Below are 19,345 nucleotides of genomic sequence, written 5' to 3' on the forward strand. Positions count from 1 at the left end.
AGGTGTGAGACTAAGTAAATAAGCACAAATCCCACAACTAAATGATACAGACCAGGGACGTCCCTTTTTTTTAAATTTTTAGTTTTTCTTACTTCTTGTTACTGACTTTTTTTTTGAGAAAACAAATCCTGAAATTGATTTTTTTTTTTTTTTGGGGGGCTTATTTTTTCCCCATATATGCCATTTTTAAAAATTTCTCCATTTTTTTGGGGGGTCCCTGCGGATGCCCCTGTAGACAAAATATTCTACTTAATTCTACTCCGAGTCTAACAAGGCCTTACACTTATAACTGCCGAACAAACTCTCATTTTTACTCTCCGTCTTTCATGGGTAGACAACCTATTTATTACTTTATACTTTCATGTTCCATTCTCAAGAATTAAATATTAATGATAACAGCTTTGTAGGATAAAAAACCTTTTCAGATTGCCAACTAGAGAAGCCGCTTCCTCTTTCTATGACAGATTTAATACACGTCTAAATATGACTATGATTCTGTATTTAATGGCATATGCACCTACTTATTAATGCTTTTATTAATCTAAGGTACTTAAATATGCTACATATATTCAAAAATGGGTATAGAAGAGAAATCTAAATAATTATATAAATTGATATGATATTAGTCTATTCCAGTTTGCATCTTCATGGTCGATAAATTTGCCACTGCAAAAACTTTCCTTACAAACATACACACTACAGAAAAAACGCCAAAAAAACATTAAAGCTGAAGCCAAAATGATTCATCAATAATTATAATTATTGAAAATTATAATTATGTAAAGGATTTCATCGAATCATGATGTACTTTAATCTCACTCCAGTGAAAATAAAAGTTGACCCCATTTAGATATTATAATATGGATATAAATTGTAATTAATTAAAGACAAAAAGTGACATGAAGAGTCAAATTACTTATGGCGCCAAAGAAACGGATTATTATAAATAATAATTTTCATTAAGAAGGAAATGGTTGAGTCTTATTTTTCTAAATGCACCCTCAATACTATTAATAATCTACGCCATTTATAACCTAAATCAAGTAGTTAATGGCTATTACATTGATACAAATTAGTTACATCCCTAGTCATTCGTAACCAAGATAATAATTAATTAAATTATTCGTTTAAACATGTCCGCAAAAGAAAATAAAAATATACCTAAGTTGAAACATTTGACGGCTAGCTTCTTTAATAATAACATTGAAAATAGATGAGAACAATAAGGAAGAAAAAGAGGGTGAGAAGCTGAAGAAGAAGAAGGAGTTGAGGACGCTCACGCGCTGTTTTCTTCTTCTTCTTTTTTTAATATCAATATATTTTATAAAGTAACATTTAGTTTTTAGATAACTTTTGAAGAATGAGGTAGGCCCGTGATTCTTTTTTTCTTATTTTTTTTATATATAAAAAAATTAAACTGAATTGATATATATTAATATCATCATATGGAATTATATATATAACTTAGTGATCCAATTACGTAATAATGATCCTCATCTCTGCATCTCCAAATCCTAATCAACTACTGAAGGTAAGCAAGCTCTTTGTGAAGGATTGCCTGGATATAATATGATTTGAAGTGTTGTGAAGTGCATATATGGGCTTATGAGTCGCTGTTTAAAAAAAATAATACAGTTGGTATCCTTGTGTGACGTAAAGGAATCAAATCCCCTCAGTTATTGATTAAAAGTCATTACAGATTAATTTAGATAAACTAATCTTGTATTGATGAACGAATTATAATTTGAAATGATAGCTTAATTGGCATAGAACATCTTAGGAGTAAAAGATTTTTGTAATTCACGTTAGATATTGGAGTAATATCTAAGGTGAGGTGTAAGGGAATAAATTGGAATATAGGTGTCGACCTTATTGTGGTTAATTCCATAATTCAAGCCCATGTTCATAATTAAATTGTTAAATATTTTGATTGATAGGGGCCATGGAGATTTAGAAACCTGGAATAATCACGCATCATTTTTGTTCCCACATGAGGTGAATAATAATAAATGATTTGAAGATAAAAAGAGAACCTCGTTTTTTCAGCATTCCTTCAAGAGGGTAATTCAATAAAAACAAGCTAAGCTGCATGCGTGATTATTTAATGTGCAAAGATGTGAAAAATATCTAAATCCTCGTGAGTCTAAATCAAAAAGAAAAGTATATGCTGGCAACTTTGATAGACGGCAAAATATCTACTGAAAAATATTAATGACTCAAGTATATGTAGTGTCCTTTGCTTGCTAATACGTTTACATTTTCAAAATAGGGAGAAATAATTGATATCTTGCAGATTACCATCATATACTTTTTTAAATGTTTGCTCACTAGGATTTGTACAATTCTCACATAGATATCCATGTTTGTCTAGAATTTCTTCGTAGGTACTAAATTTCATATTTAATATACGTAGATTCTGTCTCTGGTATGAGTCCTTTCAGAATATTTCAAAGTAAACAACCTTTCCAAATTACTTAAATAAAAATATAAATGTTATCGAATAAAGACAATTTCAAACCACCCCAATAGTTAAAAAAAAAAATCTAGAACCGCATTGCATTTTGTGCCACGAGGGAAATATCTAATAATAACCTAAGCCATAGAGACCTTATTATGAGCCTATTTCATTATTTAATTGTTCAAAACTTTTGTACATTTTTAATGGTACTCAAAACAATGCTATGCATATCCAAGAATATTTGTCGCTTCTTTCAAAATAATGTTACCAAATAACATCTTTTCAAGCTCCTCCTCCCAATTGACAACTTTTATGGGGTCTTAAACCGCATCTGGATTTGAGCCATGAGTCAACAACTATACATAACTTTATCCTTAGAGGTTTTAATATGACTACTTCAAGTACAAATTCATAATTAAATATATATATATGTTGTGGATACATTTCTATTGCTACATTGACAAGAGGATAGGTGGAGTTTGCAGGCCAGGATCCTTAAGATTTATTATGTAAACATGTATGTGTGTATTATATATCTTGTATGTAACTATAAGAAATTGCCCCTTCTAGAACAAATTTCAAACTTTGCACATGTAAGATGCCCCTCTAATTTTGTATATGCTGGGTTTGTAGGATTTCTATGGAGTGTTTATTCGGAGCATTATTGATGTTTGCCATGGAGGGGAGTGGGGCTAAAAAAACCAAGTTGTTTAACAATAAAAAGCCTTTTTTCATTAGTATTAAGGGAAAAAGTGAACAATTGGATCACGTCAAAATGGGGCCAACAAATAAACGGACTTGAACCTTATTGCTTATAAAATTTTATCTCTCTATTGCCCAATTTTTACTTATATATTATCCTAAAATTGATTAAAAATAGGTTATTACATCGTTTTTAAAATCCTATTTCCCTATTGTAGATCGAAATTTACTATTGGAAAGGAAAAAATAGGATGTTCTTCTCTAATCATCCTACTTTTATCGTCCTTAATAAAAAAAAAAGTACGAATCTAACCATTTTTAGGGATTTTTAGTACATGTTACTTTGATTTAATTCAAATATCAGTGTTTTTCATTAGCATGAAGCAGTATTCAATTCAGATGTTAATCTTTTTTAATACTTAAATCCATTTAATAAAGTTTCATGAAGATTTATTGGAGTTTTTTAAATTTTGTATAGTAAAAATATCAATTTAAGCTCTAAAAACGACTTCAATTTTGATGTAATTTATAAAAATCAATGAAAACGCTCTATTCCTCAATAATATTAAATCAATTCATATCTTGAGAGTACGGGAATAAGGATTAACTTTGATTTTATGTCCTATGTCTTTTCATAACTACTCCATATTTACACTTTGGTATTACCTTATATACCTATATATTATTATTAAATGACTCGTATGAAAAAACACAAACACAGATTTAATTGGATAATTTGAAACTGAGTCTGTGATTATACCAATATACATATATATATATATGTAAAGTTCTTCTTCCTTCTTATATATATACATTCATTCTTAAATCAATTTGTATTGAGAATAGGACTCCTGAACTCGTAAATAATAATTCGTTTTTAATTCTAACTTCTTCTTCTTCTTCTCCTGGTGCTCGTACTTCTTTAATTGAGACTTTAAAATTATGTATAATAATAATACAATTTTCATACTTATATAACTGCATTAAAAAAGCAATACATATAATAAGTAATAATCATCATAATGATTTGTAAGACGACGGAGACGAAAAATAAAAATTACCTATCATAAATCCCTTTAACAATGTAACAACAAGTCTCAAATTACAAGAGAGAGACCTTGTTAATTCAACATTTTTATATTTATTATTTTATATTTTTTTTACAAAATGTACACGATTTTAAATAAATTGGCGCAAGTATGTATTTAATTATAAATTTACGAGCACTTAATATGCAACTAGTAGTGTTGGGGTTTGGTCCGAGGCCAATTCTTCCCCGGCTCAGTCTTATGGGATTTTCGTTAGATCCATAATTCGGTCTCAAACCTTGTGTAGATCGAAATAAAAGCGTTTTAAAATCCTGGAGGGATTTCCTTCGTCTCAGTCTATAGACCAATTTTATCCCCATCCCGGATATATGAGTTGTAGTGATAATACTGTCAGCTATGACGAAATATACAATATTCGTTAACGAATGTTTTCCCCCTGATAAATACGAGAAAAAACAATTGTTTTGAATATTTTGTCGGACCGAAGCAAATATTTTATTTCCTTACCGAAATAAAGATAATAGTAAATGTGACAACGACAATGCAATAAAACGATATGGGACGAAATCAACACTGAGTAGGTGTTTCATTTTAATTTATAAAGCTAATTAATCTTCGTATGATGTTACTTTGTTGATGTTCACGATTTTGAAACACACAGCGACTAAAGTTTAATCCTTGATATTTAACTTCCAACATTTGGGTCAAGATATAGTTATCTTGAAGCTAGGACATTCAAATTTTGCTGTCATCATTAACATAATCGTGTCACTAGATTGTAAGTGTTTAAATAATTGTTGCCCTTTATAAATACTATATCAATAAAATGCATGTACAAAAAACTGTATTGTTTGCAGTCAACATATCTTAAATTTAACGCTAAACTGTGAGATCTGGTTAAGATTGTATAATGAAGTTTACATTTTAATTAATACATAATGATGCGAGTACACCTTTTCGCAGATCCAATAAACTGTTATTAATTACTCCCTTTCCTTCAAATCTAATTTTTTTGAAATCCTTCAATATACCTAATAATAACCATCACCAACTGAATACATAAGCCTGCGGGCTGCCTTGAAGAATTTATTTGTGGAAAGAAACACCGATCCGCCGAGAGGACAGATATATTGGATCAAAAACTTTTGATATACAGTTACTTTGAAGCATGCAGATGGAATTTATCGCAGCCGGCAAAAAAATATCGCTCATTTTAATTTATAAAATTAATTTTGTAATAAATTGATTTGTTGCATATCGCGACATGCTTAATTATAGATAGGATTGTTAAATCTACTTAACATGGTTATGCACTGAAGAGATTCATAGTATATTGTCACTTCTGAAATATGGATAAACATTGACTTTCGGCTAAAAAAAATGTATATATATATTTGGAGAATCAAAAAAAGTTATTTAACTATTTTTTTATGTTTTTCCAATTATTATGTTTTTGGGCTGGGTCAACGACATGATATCATCAACACTTCATCTTTGGTAGTGATGTGTCAGTCCTTATTTATTCGGTCCAGTTCAGTCTTAGGACTGTCGGTTTTTGGGACCGGTACTTAAATTTTTTCCTAAAAATATCGATGATTAATAAAGTCAAAAGAGTTATATTATATGTATTATAAATATATTAGTTATTGCACTTATATTTTTTCTGCTGTTGATTAAAGTTTGTATGTGTTTTGATGACCAAATTTGCAAACATATTTTCTGTATGTGTGTGTGTTTTTTCTTCTTCGTTATGTGAGATGGGATTTGCATGACTTGAATGTAATTATGAGGAGAGTAAAAACAAACACCAAAATTCTATATCCCTTGGCATTAAACAAATATTATGTATGCTGTCTTTTTTTTATATATCTTACCCTGCATCAAGATTGAATATTCCGTTCTTATTTAAGTCTTTGATTTCATTACAATATCTCTAAGTTTCATTTTGTACGTCTTTTACTTAATTATAAAATTAGTCATTGTAATGATCAACTGATACTATCCTTTCATTTTGATTTATTTGTACATATGTTTTGTACAAGTTGCATCTTGTATAGGTGTTAATTATCTTGTAATGAATTGAAAATACTCACAATTTGATCTTTATTGTATTTCTCAATCCTTCCTTGTCCCAAAAGGGAAACAAAAAAGCCCCAAGATTTGTTTATAGTTGATCTATTCTTTTCAACTGTGGGAATAATCTTCATGTAGTCACAGTAGAGTTTACAACAATAGAGCGTTTTCATGTGAGCATAGTTCATGTCAGCCATTTTGGGGGTCTAAATTACCAAATTTTATAACAATGAAAACAATTCTCATTAATTAATATAATGAGAAATAGTGAACTGTTGGGTTGTCAAAATGGGATTACCAAGTAAAAGACTTAAATCTTACTGTCCATCAAAAATCTATCCCTCTACTGTATAGTTTTATTATATATCGATCTTAAATTGTATTCAAAAATCGTTATACAATCTTATTTTCAAAGAATAGATTCAATTTAACAATTACAGTGGAGGGACTAAGATATTTTTCTCAAAAATTATCCTACTTTTCTCGTCCCTAATTGATCCAAAACAAAACAAAAAATAATCAAATCTATGCATTTTTAGTACGTATAATACTTTAATTTAATTCAAAGGTCAGTGTTTATAGTGTTGGCATCGCGTAGTAATTCAATGCAGATATGAAGTCTTTTTTATTCATAAAGCCTATTTGATGGAGTTCATCATGATTGATTTAAAATGTGTTCATTCTATGTAGTAAAAATATCAAATTTGAGCCCTTAAAATGGCATCTCCTTTCACTGATGACATCAATAAAGAACATCTTATCTATCATAACGTTTCATTAGATTAGCTGCGACCAGCTATAACATGAAGGAAATAAACACAAACCCCACTCCGGGGATCTTGCTAGGACATATAAATCCTTTTTGAACTTGTAGTAGAATTTGGGATTCAACATCTGAGTAATTCCAGTCTATTTTTCCTTGCTATAAACGGAGTGGGATTTATATAAAATTTGAAGCTGATCTAATGTAGCGTCATGACCGCTAAACAGCTCTCCTCCCAAATATTAGTCAAATTATCAGAATTATCTCGTTATTTTTCGGTTTCTTTTATTTTTAGCATACGGGGAGGACATGTTTTATGCATCACTGGATATTATTTATAATGATTTGTCAACACATTTCCTTCTCTCATTCTTGAGGGCGGGCAGCCAAGATATCAAAGAAATAAATCTCAAAAGTTTTATTCAGTTATGTTATATTACATATATTGTATGTAGAATAATGTCTCTTATTGTTATTTAACCAAGAAGACGATAGCAATAATAATAATACTACTACCGACAATCCACACACTGACATAACATACGCATATACATATGTAATATTAGAATAAAGTTTGACCCAATTTTCATCTTACTTATTTTTATATATATTATGTACTTTAACTTACTACTATGTAGAGCTAACACACGAACCAACCAATCATGAAAGAAGAATAGCTAGAAGACATTGCAATTTGTGCATTGTATTTGACAAATAAATAGTTTATATAATACATAGTATGTACCCTCGAAACACAACAGCAATCTAGAAGCTGTCTTTTTCTTACAATTGACTCCGGATTAAAGATAGGACGGATCAACATTTTCTCGGATCCGGGTCGGATATTCAGATCAAAATATTTGAATAAACTTTCGGATCCATATCCAAGTGCAAAATTAGACGGGATACTTGTCTCAAATCATATGAGCATTTGGCTCAAAGTTCGAAATTTATTAAAATAGAATCCTGATGCCGGTTACATTTTTACGGATTCCAAAACAATGAAATGACAATGAAAACAAATATATGTTATTACTATTATAATATAATTATTAGAAAGCTGATTAGGATTAAAGAAGAATTATCCAAATACAGTGTACATTTTTGTGTTTGTGAGCTAAGTAACGCCTTGTGGAATGACATTAGGTGCTTTTGCCTTAAACTAATTTGTCTCAGGACATTTTGCCTTAAATCATTTCGACTCGGGACATTTTTCCTTAAACCTTATCAGAGCTAAATAAAGTTTCATTAACCAACTCAGGGGCGTCTGCAGGGAGTGGGCTGGAGGGGCTGTAGCCTCTCAAATTGAGGAATTTTTCCTTTTTACTAGAAAATTTAATTTTCCATGAATAGTTATTAATTTTTGAAACTTTTCTCCGAAAAATTTAATATTTGAAATTTATCTCCAAAAAAACAAGCTCTTAAAAAATATATATATATATAATTCTGCGGGGATACCTCTGCAAATTTCAAACTATAAATAACATTGTTGGGTTATGAATTCATCCAAGAAATGGGATATTAAAGTCTATAATTGATTGAATTATGTCCATGAATTATTGGGCAGTATTTAGGTATATTATTACGTAAATAAATAAATTGCAACATTTCTCCTTTTCTTTATTTTCCTCTAAGATTGTTTTTGTATTCACTCATTGCATAATATGGTAATATTACCTACATACAAAAGAGAGAGAGTGATTATCATTAAAGGAATGAGAAAAATTACTCCGATGTCGATCATCAATTCTACTCTCTGCCCAACAATTAAACTCCACAACAAATCCTCAGGATTACTCTCCGTCTTTTATGAGCAAACGCAAATATTTAATCTGGTTTCGTATATATTCATGATACTTGCATATTGTGTGTAGTAGAAAAGGAAATTCACTCTTCAAGAAGGAAATAATAATTGTAACATCTTAGGAAAAGAAAATTCATCTTACAGAACTCGAAAGACACAAGCGAGACGAAAAATTCTACAGATTATCATCACTGATGGAACATTCTTCAAATTGTCAGGATTACCACTTTCATTGTTGGTTTCTTTATTTTTAACATGCCCAAAATGCTTCTGGTTTTTATCACTATTGATGAGTGTGGTTATCGTTTATCATCATAGTTGTTTGAATCCCTAGCTTCCTTCTCCTCTTTTTACGTATGAATGAGTGAGTGAATGAGGGACGTCTTACATACATATTACATATATCTACAGTATAGACATATTATATGTATTTTAGTATGCACATAAATAGAGTAAATTGGGTCGAAAGAAGCTTCTACTGTTGTATTGGAAAAATGAAAAGTAGAGTGTATCTTTAATTTAAAATTCAATGGAGGAAGAAGGAGATGAAGTATGTGTGTATTCTGTGCTGTAGTGTAGTGTAGAACTATGTTGAAGTAGAAGGAATTGGATATGGAAAACTACTGCATTATTTAGTGATAGATTTGTACGGAGGAAGGAACACTAAAAGCATTCAAAGAATGTCCTTTCTTCATTTACATATTATACTTCCTATATATTTTCATATCATAATTTGACAAAAAAATATTTTACATAACTTCTTATTATCAAACTTATTCTATTTTCACTTGATGTCAGCATTGTTGATGTCGTTCATTTTGGGGACCTAAGCAACCAAGTTTCATAAGAATGTAATCCCTTTTTCCATTAGTATTAAGGAAAATAGTGAAGTATTGGATGTCAAAATGGTACCAACAAATCAAAGGACTTCAACCTTACTATTTATAAAAAATGAATCCCAATATTGCCTGGTATTATTATATATCTGACTCTAAAATGTATTAAAAATATGTTATTACATTGTTATACAGTCTTATTTCCATAGACTATATACAAATTCTCCATTACAGTGGAAGTAATAAGATATTTTTCTCTAACTATACTACTTTTCTCGTCCCTAATTGATTTAAAAAAAAAATACAAATTTACCCATTTTTAGGGATTTTCAGTACATATTTCTTTGATTTAATTCAAATATCAGTGTTGATCATTGGTATTAAGTAGTATTCAATGTAGATAAAGTCTCTTTTTTTGCATAAATCTATTTGATGGAGTTTTATCAAGGGTTATACGGAACGTGTCCATTTTAAGTAGTAATAATATCAACTTTAAACTTACAAAATGGTGTCTCCTTCAATTATAAAGCAATTTCTAACGTCAGTGAAAACGATCTGTAGGTACCAGGGATGGGGTTAAGTACATTGGTATTTTTACCTAAGCATCCCTAAGTCCTACAATTTAGTACTTATACAGTCAAATCAAAGGAAACTACTATTTTTTAGATGAAAAGTTGACTACATCCGGATTTTTCTTATATACGAAGTTATATATTTAAAAAAAAAAAACCAATTTTTGGATAATTATTTAAATAAGTAATTCTGAAACTCCCCATTTCGAGGCAATCCATATTTTGATTAGATCCCCTTTTTTTTGACTGAACTTTGAAAAAAATGTTGACCCCAGCTTACGATTTGTAGGGTCTATAACAATGTAAAATTCTCATGAGAATTATTCATTCTCAGGAATTCTTATGAGGTTGATTCCATAAAAGGGAAGAAAAAGTAGAATTGATTTGGATTTTTTACTTCGTGTTTCTTCTACGCAAAGTATTTTATGTTGTAAAAAATTAGTATCGAGAGAATGTTGACTAATAGTGTACATTTAAACGCGAGTACTGATACTTGGTTTAAAAGTACTAAATTTAAATACTTGAGTAATTTTGACAGAAAATTATGAAAAAGATTTCATTTTTTATGTTTTAAAAACAATAAATATTATCATCAATTCTAATATGTACTTGTATGTAATAAATAGGCAGTCGTTGAAGGTTAGAAAATCTACAATTCGTTTACCTAGTGCGAAAAAATCGCTTCTGGACAAAAGCTTGAACTATTTAACTTTGAATAGTTGGGTCGCCAATATTAAGGCTATGAGATTCATATTTTGCATCACCTAGTACCTAGATTGTCAGGTTATTTAATAATTTGTACCTCGTATAAATACTTAATTCTATGAATAGAGACCTAAGTATGTCATAAGCAGAGCTTGACAACCACGCTAGTTCGTGGCTAGTAAAACACCAATCGTACTAGTGAAAGGTAGCCTGTTAGGCTCTTTAATACCGTACCTTAAATACGGAATATACAGAGGCAATATTAACTTCAAATCATAACTATTACCTTCTGTCAATGTCTCATATGTCGAATAATCTATGTAAACAAATATTATGGGCGATTTTTTTAGTAAAATATATTTTATAAACCTACCTGACTCAGTTTTAGAGAAATCAGATTAGTATTTTGATGAAGATGAGGCAAATAGAGCAGTTTATTTACTTCAAAATGAAGAACTTAGAGTTTATGCTAGTTTGAAGAAAGACTAACTTTCTATGGAACATGAATGATAATTGTTATATTAAATGTTCAATTTTTAGCTTTACTTAAATTTAAGTATAAATTGTTTTTCACAGAAAATATATGAATTTCATTTTGTACTCCCAAATCTTACCATATTTTAAAACTAAAGTAATTCTACATGATTCAATATTTGCGATATTCTGGCCTAGTAAATTTTTCATATGGCTAGTAGAAAAAAACGAAGAACCATATTGGCTACTGGCTAATTTTAACAAACACCGAGCCCTGATTGTATGTAAGGCAAGGGTATTCATTTTTACAATGAAATATGTAATAATCACAAATACGAGTACATGCATAAATCTTAATAACTGGCCTAATCAACACTGAAATCCCTTTACCGAATATCAATACAATTTGACACTCACCTTGAATCAATTATACTTTATATCCTCTTCACCTTAAATTATATCTGCGGATAAGTTTATATAATCAGTTTCTCTCTAGGTTTAAGCCCATCTTCCTATCGTTGATGATCATTCCATCACCTGTTCAAGTTTCTTTATCATGGCCCTAGGAGGCTGTTATTGCGAACATGTTCCACCTTTCTTTCTTATAAATTATTTAGTCTCAGACAGAACAACAACGAGTTGAAAACGAGTAGTAAATTTTTTAACACTTTAGATTAAAAAAGTTTGAATTTATAATTAGTATAATCAATGATTGTCGCATGTATAAAATCTATAGATATAGACATTTTGATTCAAATAATCCCTAACGTAACGTAACTCCCAAGGAGTGGCATCTCTTGATATATTACATCTTTTATTGATTTTAAATAGGCCCTTAAAAGGCGAGTTTTCAGTCTCAAAACAAATTAATTAACTACCGAAAAAACTTTTTTTTTATTCCACAGAGCTGAGTGGAATGGATTACAAATCGGCTTTAATCCAGCGAATATTTGCTTTTTCTATTTGAGTAATGTTAAATATTTGTTTTTTATATATAAATTAATAAAACAAAGTTTGACTTTCTGTCTGTATATATGTGACAATGCGTTACCGGGTGCACTGCAAATAGTGATTCCTTATATATATAATAAACATATTTGGATCTAAGAAATAGCAATGCATTAATGAACACGGATGTGTCTATATAGTATTGAACCTTTATAGAAGGTGCACTGTAAGAAATAATAATAGAGTCGAATTAATAAAATATTGGAGGGGTGTGCATGCATAACAAGAGCACTGTTTCTGTTATTTGTCTCTTATGTGTATCATAATTCATTTGAATTTTCAGTATATGTTTTTTTAGTGAGGCCTCTCAATACTAAAGTACTCATCAGTCATCCCAACATATTTTTTTTTTCTCTCAAACTCTTATTCTTTCATTCTTGAGGGTAGAACACGTCATAGGAATTGATATAAGTATTGAGTAGTTCCGTGTGAGTGTACTCATGAAAAACGGAGACTTACACTAAGAATTTCTTTGGGAAATATCTTTTATATTATTAAAACAAAATTTGTCTTTTTGCCGACGTCTAATTATTCTAGGGATTTCCGGGAACTTTCCCTATTATAAATAAACAAAGGGATCCCCGGAGACAATCCATATTAGCCTTAGTCGGAGACATTGTGTATTTTAAGTGTCTTTTAAATATGTAAGAAATGTTCAGGGGCTCATAATGGCAAATATTATTATTGTTGTTATAGGGTTTGATTTATGGGCGATGTTGTAATACATAATATTTTAGGTGGACCCCCTTTTCGAAATGAAAAAAGTAAAATGGGGAAATAGGTATATTTTATATTATTAAGTCTATATGTAGTATAAATGGTTAAATAAATAGTAATAGAGGGGGACCTTGCCTCATTTTTTTTTTTTAATATTCTAAGTATATAAATCATATTATATCCATAAACTACAATATTATATATACATACATTTAGGTGATGGTTCACATCATTTTAATGTGTGATCCAAAGCAAAATAAATTAAAAAAATAAATTAATAACATATTTACTTTTTTTTCTTTCAGTGAAAAAATGGGTTAAACAATTACGTTGGAGACTACAATTTAATCTTTATTTACTAACTTATCATCATCAGATCCTTTCGTCTAAAATCATAACAGGAATTATTTCCCAACTTCAATAGAGTCCTCACAAAAAGTATGCCATTTTCTGGCAGCGGAAATGGAGATGGAATGGATCTTCCATCCAAGTTTATTATATCACACAAGGGACCCATTGGAACAACTTCCCAGCAATCCACTGCCGCAGCTTTCTTTGCTCGAAATCATTCAAAAACCTCCTCTCCCGTTCATAATCTTCTTCAAGTAGCTGGGAAATCCATTATGCGACCTACAGATACGGACTTTACTAGTCTTTTGGAGGCAAATCCCCCACCTACACCCTCATATCTTTTAAAAAGACTCGAATTATCCAATGCGAGTTCTCATATTGGGGAAACCTCTTCATCCTACTCCCCTGGAAAAGTTAAAGTTCTTCTTCGTATATCACATTCTCTCTTACTCGAGTCACAAAAGACGGGAATGTCTTTCCAATTGGATCGGAAAAAGAAACAAGTCACTCTCATTGATCCAACATTCTCCTCTCTCTCTGGTCCTAATCTGCGAGCTGCTCCTAAAATGTTTGCCTTTGATGGAGTTTTCACGGATAGTGACTCTCAAATTGAGCTTGCTGGATCAGCGTTAACAGATACAATTCACTCCGTCCTCACTGGAATTGATGGATGTGTCTTTAGCTTTGGACATGCTAAACTTGGGAAAACAAGGACCATGATCGGATGTGATGATAGTGCCAAAAACTTGGGGATAATTCCCACTGCTATTGCTTGGTTGTTTCGTTGTATTAAGGATAATAAACATTGTAAGTTCTCTGTTCGTGTTACAGCGTGTGAAATCCTTCAAAAGAACGGAGAAGAAGAGATGAGAGACCTTCTCAACTCCTCCGGTGAAGGTGCTACTGATCCTTTTGGAAGTCCAGCTGCATCCTCAATACTTCAACGTCAAACAGAGGTTAAATGCTCTAATGTTGAAAAAGCCGGCCAATACTTGGATATTGCTCTCAATAATAGACTTGCCTCAGACTCTCATTTTGTTTACGTACTTAGCATTTATCGAACAGAGTCTTCTCATGCAGAGAGTAATTTGCCTGTTTCGACTCGATCTCGATTGTACCTGGTTGACTTTGGTTGTTGTGATCGTGGAACTAATGGAGCTCGAGGAGGGATCACACAGTCTGGTCTAGGAAATGTTATACTTAGTATCTTCAATCGTGCTCGTCATCTACCTTCGAAGGAATCCAAAGTGACGCAAATGATAAAAGAATGTTTAAGTTCCACCCATGCCAAAGCCACTATGATTGCTCATGTAACTCCAGAGGCAACCCATTATTCTGAGACACTTCATACTGTGCAATTAGCTTCTAGAATTCATAGAATGAGAAGAAGTAAAAGGAACTTTAAAGGTTCAGGGAGTTCTGGAGGGGGAGGCTCCGGCTCTGGATCTTCGGATGACACCGCTATGAAAAATAAAATACTCATCAAGTCCCATGCAACAAGTTCTTCAGATTTTACGGATCCTAGTTCTTCAGAACAATCCTGCGATACTGTCATTTATGTTGGTCCAAGGGACGATGAGGGAACAGATGCAGAGCACCCTCCAGTTTTTATACCAAATTTAAATAGCGGCGACAATCGAGGTATCATGTCGAAGGCTCTAAGGGGGCTCGATATCCCTCTTCACTTAAACCATTCTTTGGAGCGTAGGAAAAAACCCTCAACTACTCATTCAACTCCTTTGAACGGAATCAAGGGACGGCCCGGTTCGGTTGGCTCCACTCCAGTACGTTCCAATACTTATAATATCGGAAGAGGAAGTTTACCTCGTAATCCGAAAGGAAAAATGCCACTCTACGGTAAAGTAGCCGGTTATAGACAAACACCGAAAGGAGATCGTAGAGAGCATGAAGTCTGGGTCGATTCTAAGCCACCTCTTTATGTGAATAAGCTGACAACGGAGCAACAATTTGCAGTTTACGGTTACATGGACGAATTCAAACGAGGCATGATCAATCAGTGGGTGAATGAGCAGTCTCAAGTACCAAGTCCTAAAATAAGGAGTAAAGAGCCAGAGCCTTTCGCTTGGCTCAAAGAAACTGAGGATTTAAATGAGGTTTCAAATGATGGTTGTAAGGTTTTAACAACATTTAAAACGGCAGAGAGTAGCGACGAGAGTTTCTCAGAAGGGAAGGAAAGAAATGAGTGCGACACGCACAACCTTCTCATTGTTGACGTTCATAATCAACCGGCTCTAAGAAATTCCTTTGCTTCCTCTTCATCTGGATCCAATAAGTCGAACGCCTGCACTAATACTGAGCCACATCCACACGCATCAACAGTGGAAATGCCTAGAGACTTTGAGCCTGAGGAAATTCTAAGGATTAGTGATAATGTTGCAGAATTAGTATTTGAGAACACCATTCCAGCCCCAAAAATGGAGGATGCTTCTGTGCAGGTATTGGAAAAGGATGTTAGTCATCGAGAGGAGGAGAAAAATAACATGGAAGAAATTTCCTCATCCTCTTCGAGTTGTCCTCCTCCCATAGAACTAAAGTCAGAGTCTCTACACTACATAGCCTCAAAAAAGATATCCTCTAGTTACTCAGTTAATGAAGAGGATTTCGCCGTTCTAGAGAAGGAAAATGGATTTGAAACAAAGATTGATCAATTAGCCAAGCTTCACGAATTATATCAAAGTGTATCCTCCATCAATGCCAAGAGTCAAAATCGCTTACGAAACGTTTCATCAGAAATGGGATCCTGTTTTTCCTTAGGGGCTCATCAAAATGGAGATGATGAGGGAGGGAGTCTGAAATCGGATCTCAATAGTTTATGTAGTGAACCTGTAATTCAGAGGATTGAAGAGAGCTCTCTTGATATTGAGGAAGCCATGAATGATCTCTGCAAATTCACTGTTTCATTGTCAGATTTAAAGAAAGGTTTATTCTTTTCGAGATCAGATAGTCCTGTCTTGGAGGGAATGGATCGAGAACTCGCTAAATATGCTAAACTTAAAGATTTAGATACTTCCTATGAGGCTTCATCACCCTCTCCCCCTCAAGCATCTCTTGTTTCCTTATCATGTAACGATAACAAGACGGCAGCCTATGATGGAAACAAAGAGTCGATAGAGGTCAAAAAGAAAAATTTGGAGAAACAACTGGAGGATCAAATCCTGCAATTGGAACAACTCCGACACCCGGACGGAGCTAGTAATCCGGATTTAAATAATGTTCCAGTTGCAAGACGTTCTCCAGGAAACGGTCGTTCAGATCCCGAAATCGAGGAAGATATTTCATTACCAGTTCCTAGAGATAAAACTACATTATCTTCATTGGATCGTCAAGTATTAGGAAAGTCTTCATCTTCCTCAAGTGGAAGTTTCACAGGTCGTAGTAAAGATGACATTGAGAAATCTGAGACTTGTAATCCGCCTCTTCCTTCTTCCATTCCTAAAGAAGAAGTGCCCTGTAAGTCAACTCCAAAGTTTTCCCGACTTTTTAGTGGAAATAAAAAGTCTCGTAGTAAAGAGAAGAAGAGTAGTTCTAGTACTCCAAAGAAAAATAGTATTGTAGCCTCCACTCCAAGAGAAGATTCTTCCAAAAAATCATCTTCTTCAACTCCCCATCGTAAACTGAAGTTCTTTTCCCGGAGTTCACATAAGGCAAAAAACGCGATCAGCACCCCTTCTCAACATTACTCACCTCGGTCTAAGAAGAATTCCAAGGGAGTAAACGCAAAACCATTGTCCTCTACCTATATTCCCTCACCTTACTCGTTTCCATCTGCCCCACTTAAGAAGACAACCGGAAGTTCTTCCACAAGTTCTGGACGTGGAAGCACAACAGGCTATGAATCAGGTGGTGAGTTTTTACATCAACGATCACATAGAGTCAAACTAAGGGGAAGGGGTGCGCACTCCAATCATTGCAAAAGCTCTGGATATGAATCCGTTAGCGAAAGAGACTCTGTTGAAGAGGACATTAAAATCATCGTATCTGAGTGTAACAGACGGCCTGAGGAGGAGTTCAAGGAAGGAAGCGAAGAGAAGGATGAGCCTGTGACGCTTACACGGATTTATCCCGAGTCTATCAAGCTTCCCCCAGTTGATGTACTTAAATATGAAGACAAGCAAGTAGATCGATTGGATCGCCGTTGGAGATTTTGGGAATTTTCTCGTTTGAAGGATCGTCAAAAAAACTTAAAAGTAGCAATGCGAGATGCCAAATCACGGATTTCCCGCTCTTCGAGTGTGCGATGGAGCTATGAGCTCCACGTAGAAGAGAATGGTGGTGTTAAACGGGATGATCCAGCTTTTATAGATGCTTTTCGTAAGGAGACGGATATACTCCAAAAAAGGGTGGAGGCCTGTAAGGCTCATGCCACACTTATGACATGTTTTGACGCAATACCCTCGGATCCCATGAGTCCTTATTTGAAAAAGCAATGGGAGAATTGTTGTACAACAGACTGTGATCCTATGGGGAGTCTTAGTCGACCTCTGGATCCGAGGGAATCAGAAATATTTTGAACCTAACTTACTTATGTGTAAGAACAACAAACAGATCCTTACTCAATTCCTTAATCCCATGTCCCTCTATCCCCATTCTTTGTTGTTCATTGGACCCATCCTTGATTTTTTACCTAATTAATATCTTGTTTAATATTTATATATTATTATATATTTCATATTATTACTACAAATCTAGTGCTGTGATGATTTTTTTTAATTATTTAAAGATGGATTTTACTTTATAATTTTTTTTAATGAAACGTATTAAAACAATACCCAAGATTTTATATATTTACATATATCTATCTATATAAAACTGTTTTTATATACACGGTCTCGTCTTTTTAATGTGTTTTTTTCTTGTTTTTAAGTCCTAATATATTTATACATATATTATACACTACAAACAGAGTATTTCATTCTCATTTATTTATTATGTTATTATATTTTATTAAGTATTTCTTGGAGAGCAAAAAGAAATCAACTACTCACCTCCTGAAGGAGTGAGAGGGAATTATAATTTTATAAATAATATTAAGAGGGGTTATTCAGCTCTAGAAGAACATATTTTGAAAGGGGTTGATGATTATATGTATATTTTAAAGGATTATTCTCGATAAGAGAGGATCCCTTGTTCTTCTTCAAGAGGGCTGAGAGCTCAAGAGCGTCGGAGGAGAGAATGAGTTGTCATATTATTTTCCACTCAGTTTGTTTATACACGTATACAGGGTAGGCAAAATCAATTCCTTTATTATAATGTATGGTAATGAGGCTGTAAAAGTAGTAGCGGCAAGGCGTGGTTTCATTTTAAAGGTGAGATTCTTTACTTTTCTTGGAAATATAGTCAATTGCCATCAGCCGTTGGAAAAGTGAGGAACGTGCGTTGCAGTCCCAAATAATTATTGCCGAAAATGGTTTGACATAATATTCATAAAAATAAACTCTTGATTTTTATTGGTGTAATTCATCAAAATCCGTAAATAGCATCCATTCCTACTATACAACGATTTTTTCAATTCATTTTCATAATATTTGCAAAATTCTTGGAAATAATAATGCTAGAGAACTTAAATTGACGGTATCAGATCCAGTGCTATCCAAAAAATTTAAATTGATGCAATTTGTACAAAAAGGATAACTGGAACTGGACGTATTCAGGAAAACTCAACATTTTTAAGAGCATTACAAAATCGTCAATAACTAATTACTTAATCAACTAATCATCCAAAACTATAATATAAGATAAGTTGGTAATAAAATTTCCCATCTTTTTGTATAAAATAACTATCCCTTTAAAACTTGTAGATGAAAAGTTATTC

At 32.5% G+C, this 19,345-nt stretch overlaps 1 protein-coding gene across 1 annotated transcript; it reads left to right on the forward strand.

The window, feature by feature from the left end:
- Window positions 1-1,337: 1,337 nt before the first annotated feature.
- Window positions 1,338-18,440, forward strand: LOC121119246 (uncharacterized). The gene is made up of 2 exons (XM_040713868.2): window positions 1,338-1,531; window positions 13,467-18,440. Exon 2 carries the CDS (start codon window positions 13,602-13,604, stop codon window positions 18,042-18,044), a length of 4,443 nt encoding a protein of 1,480 aa, XP_040569802.1. The 5' UTR covers window positions 1,338-1,531; window positions 13,467-13,601; the 3' UTR covers window positions 18,045-18,440.
- Window positions 18,441-19,345: the final 905 nt, after the last annotated feature.

Source organism: Lepeophtheirus salmonis, chromosome 1 (genome assembly GCF_016086655.4).
Source record: "Lepeophtheirus salmonis chromosome 1, UVic_Lsal_1.4, whole genome shotgun sequence".
Lineage (NCBI taxonomy): Eukaryota > Metazoa > Arthropoda > Copepoda > Siphonostomatoida > Caligidae > Lepeophtheirus > Lepeophtheirus salmonis.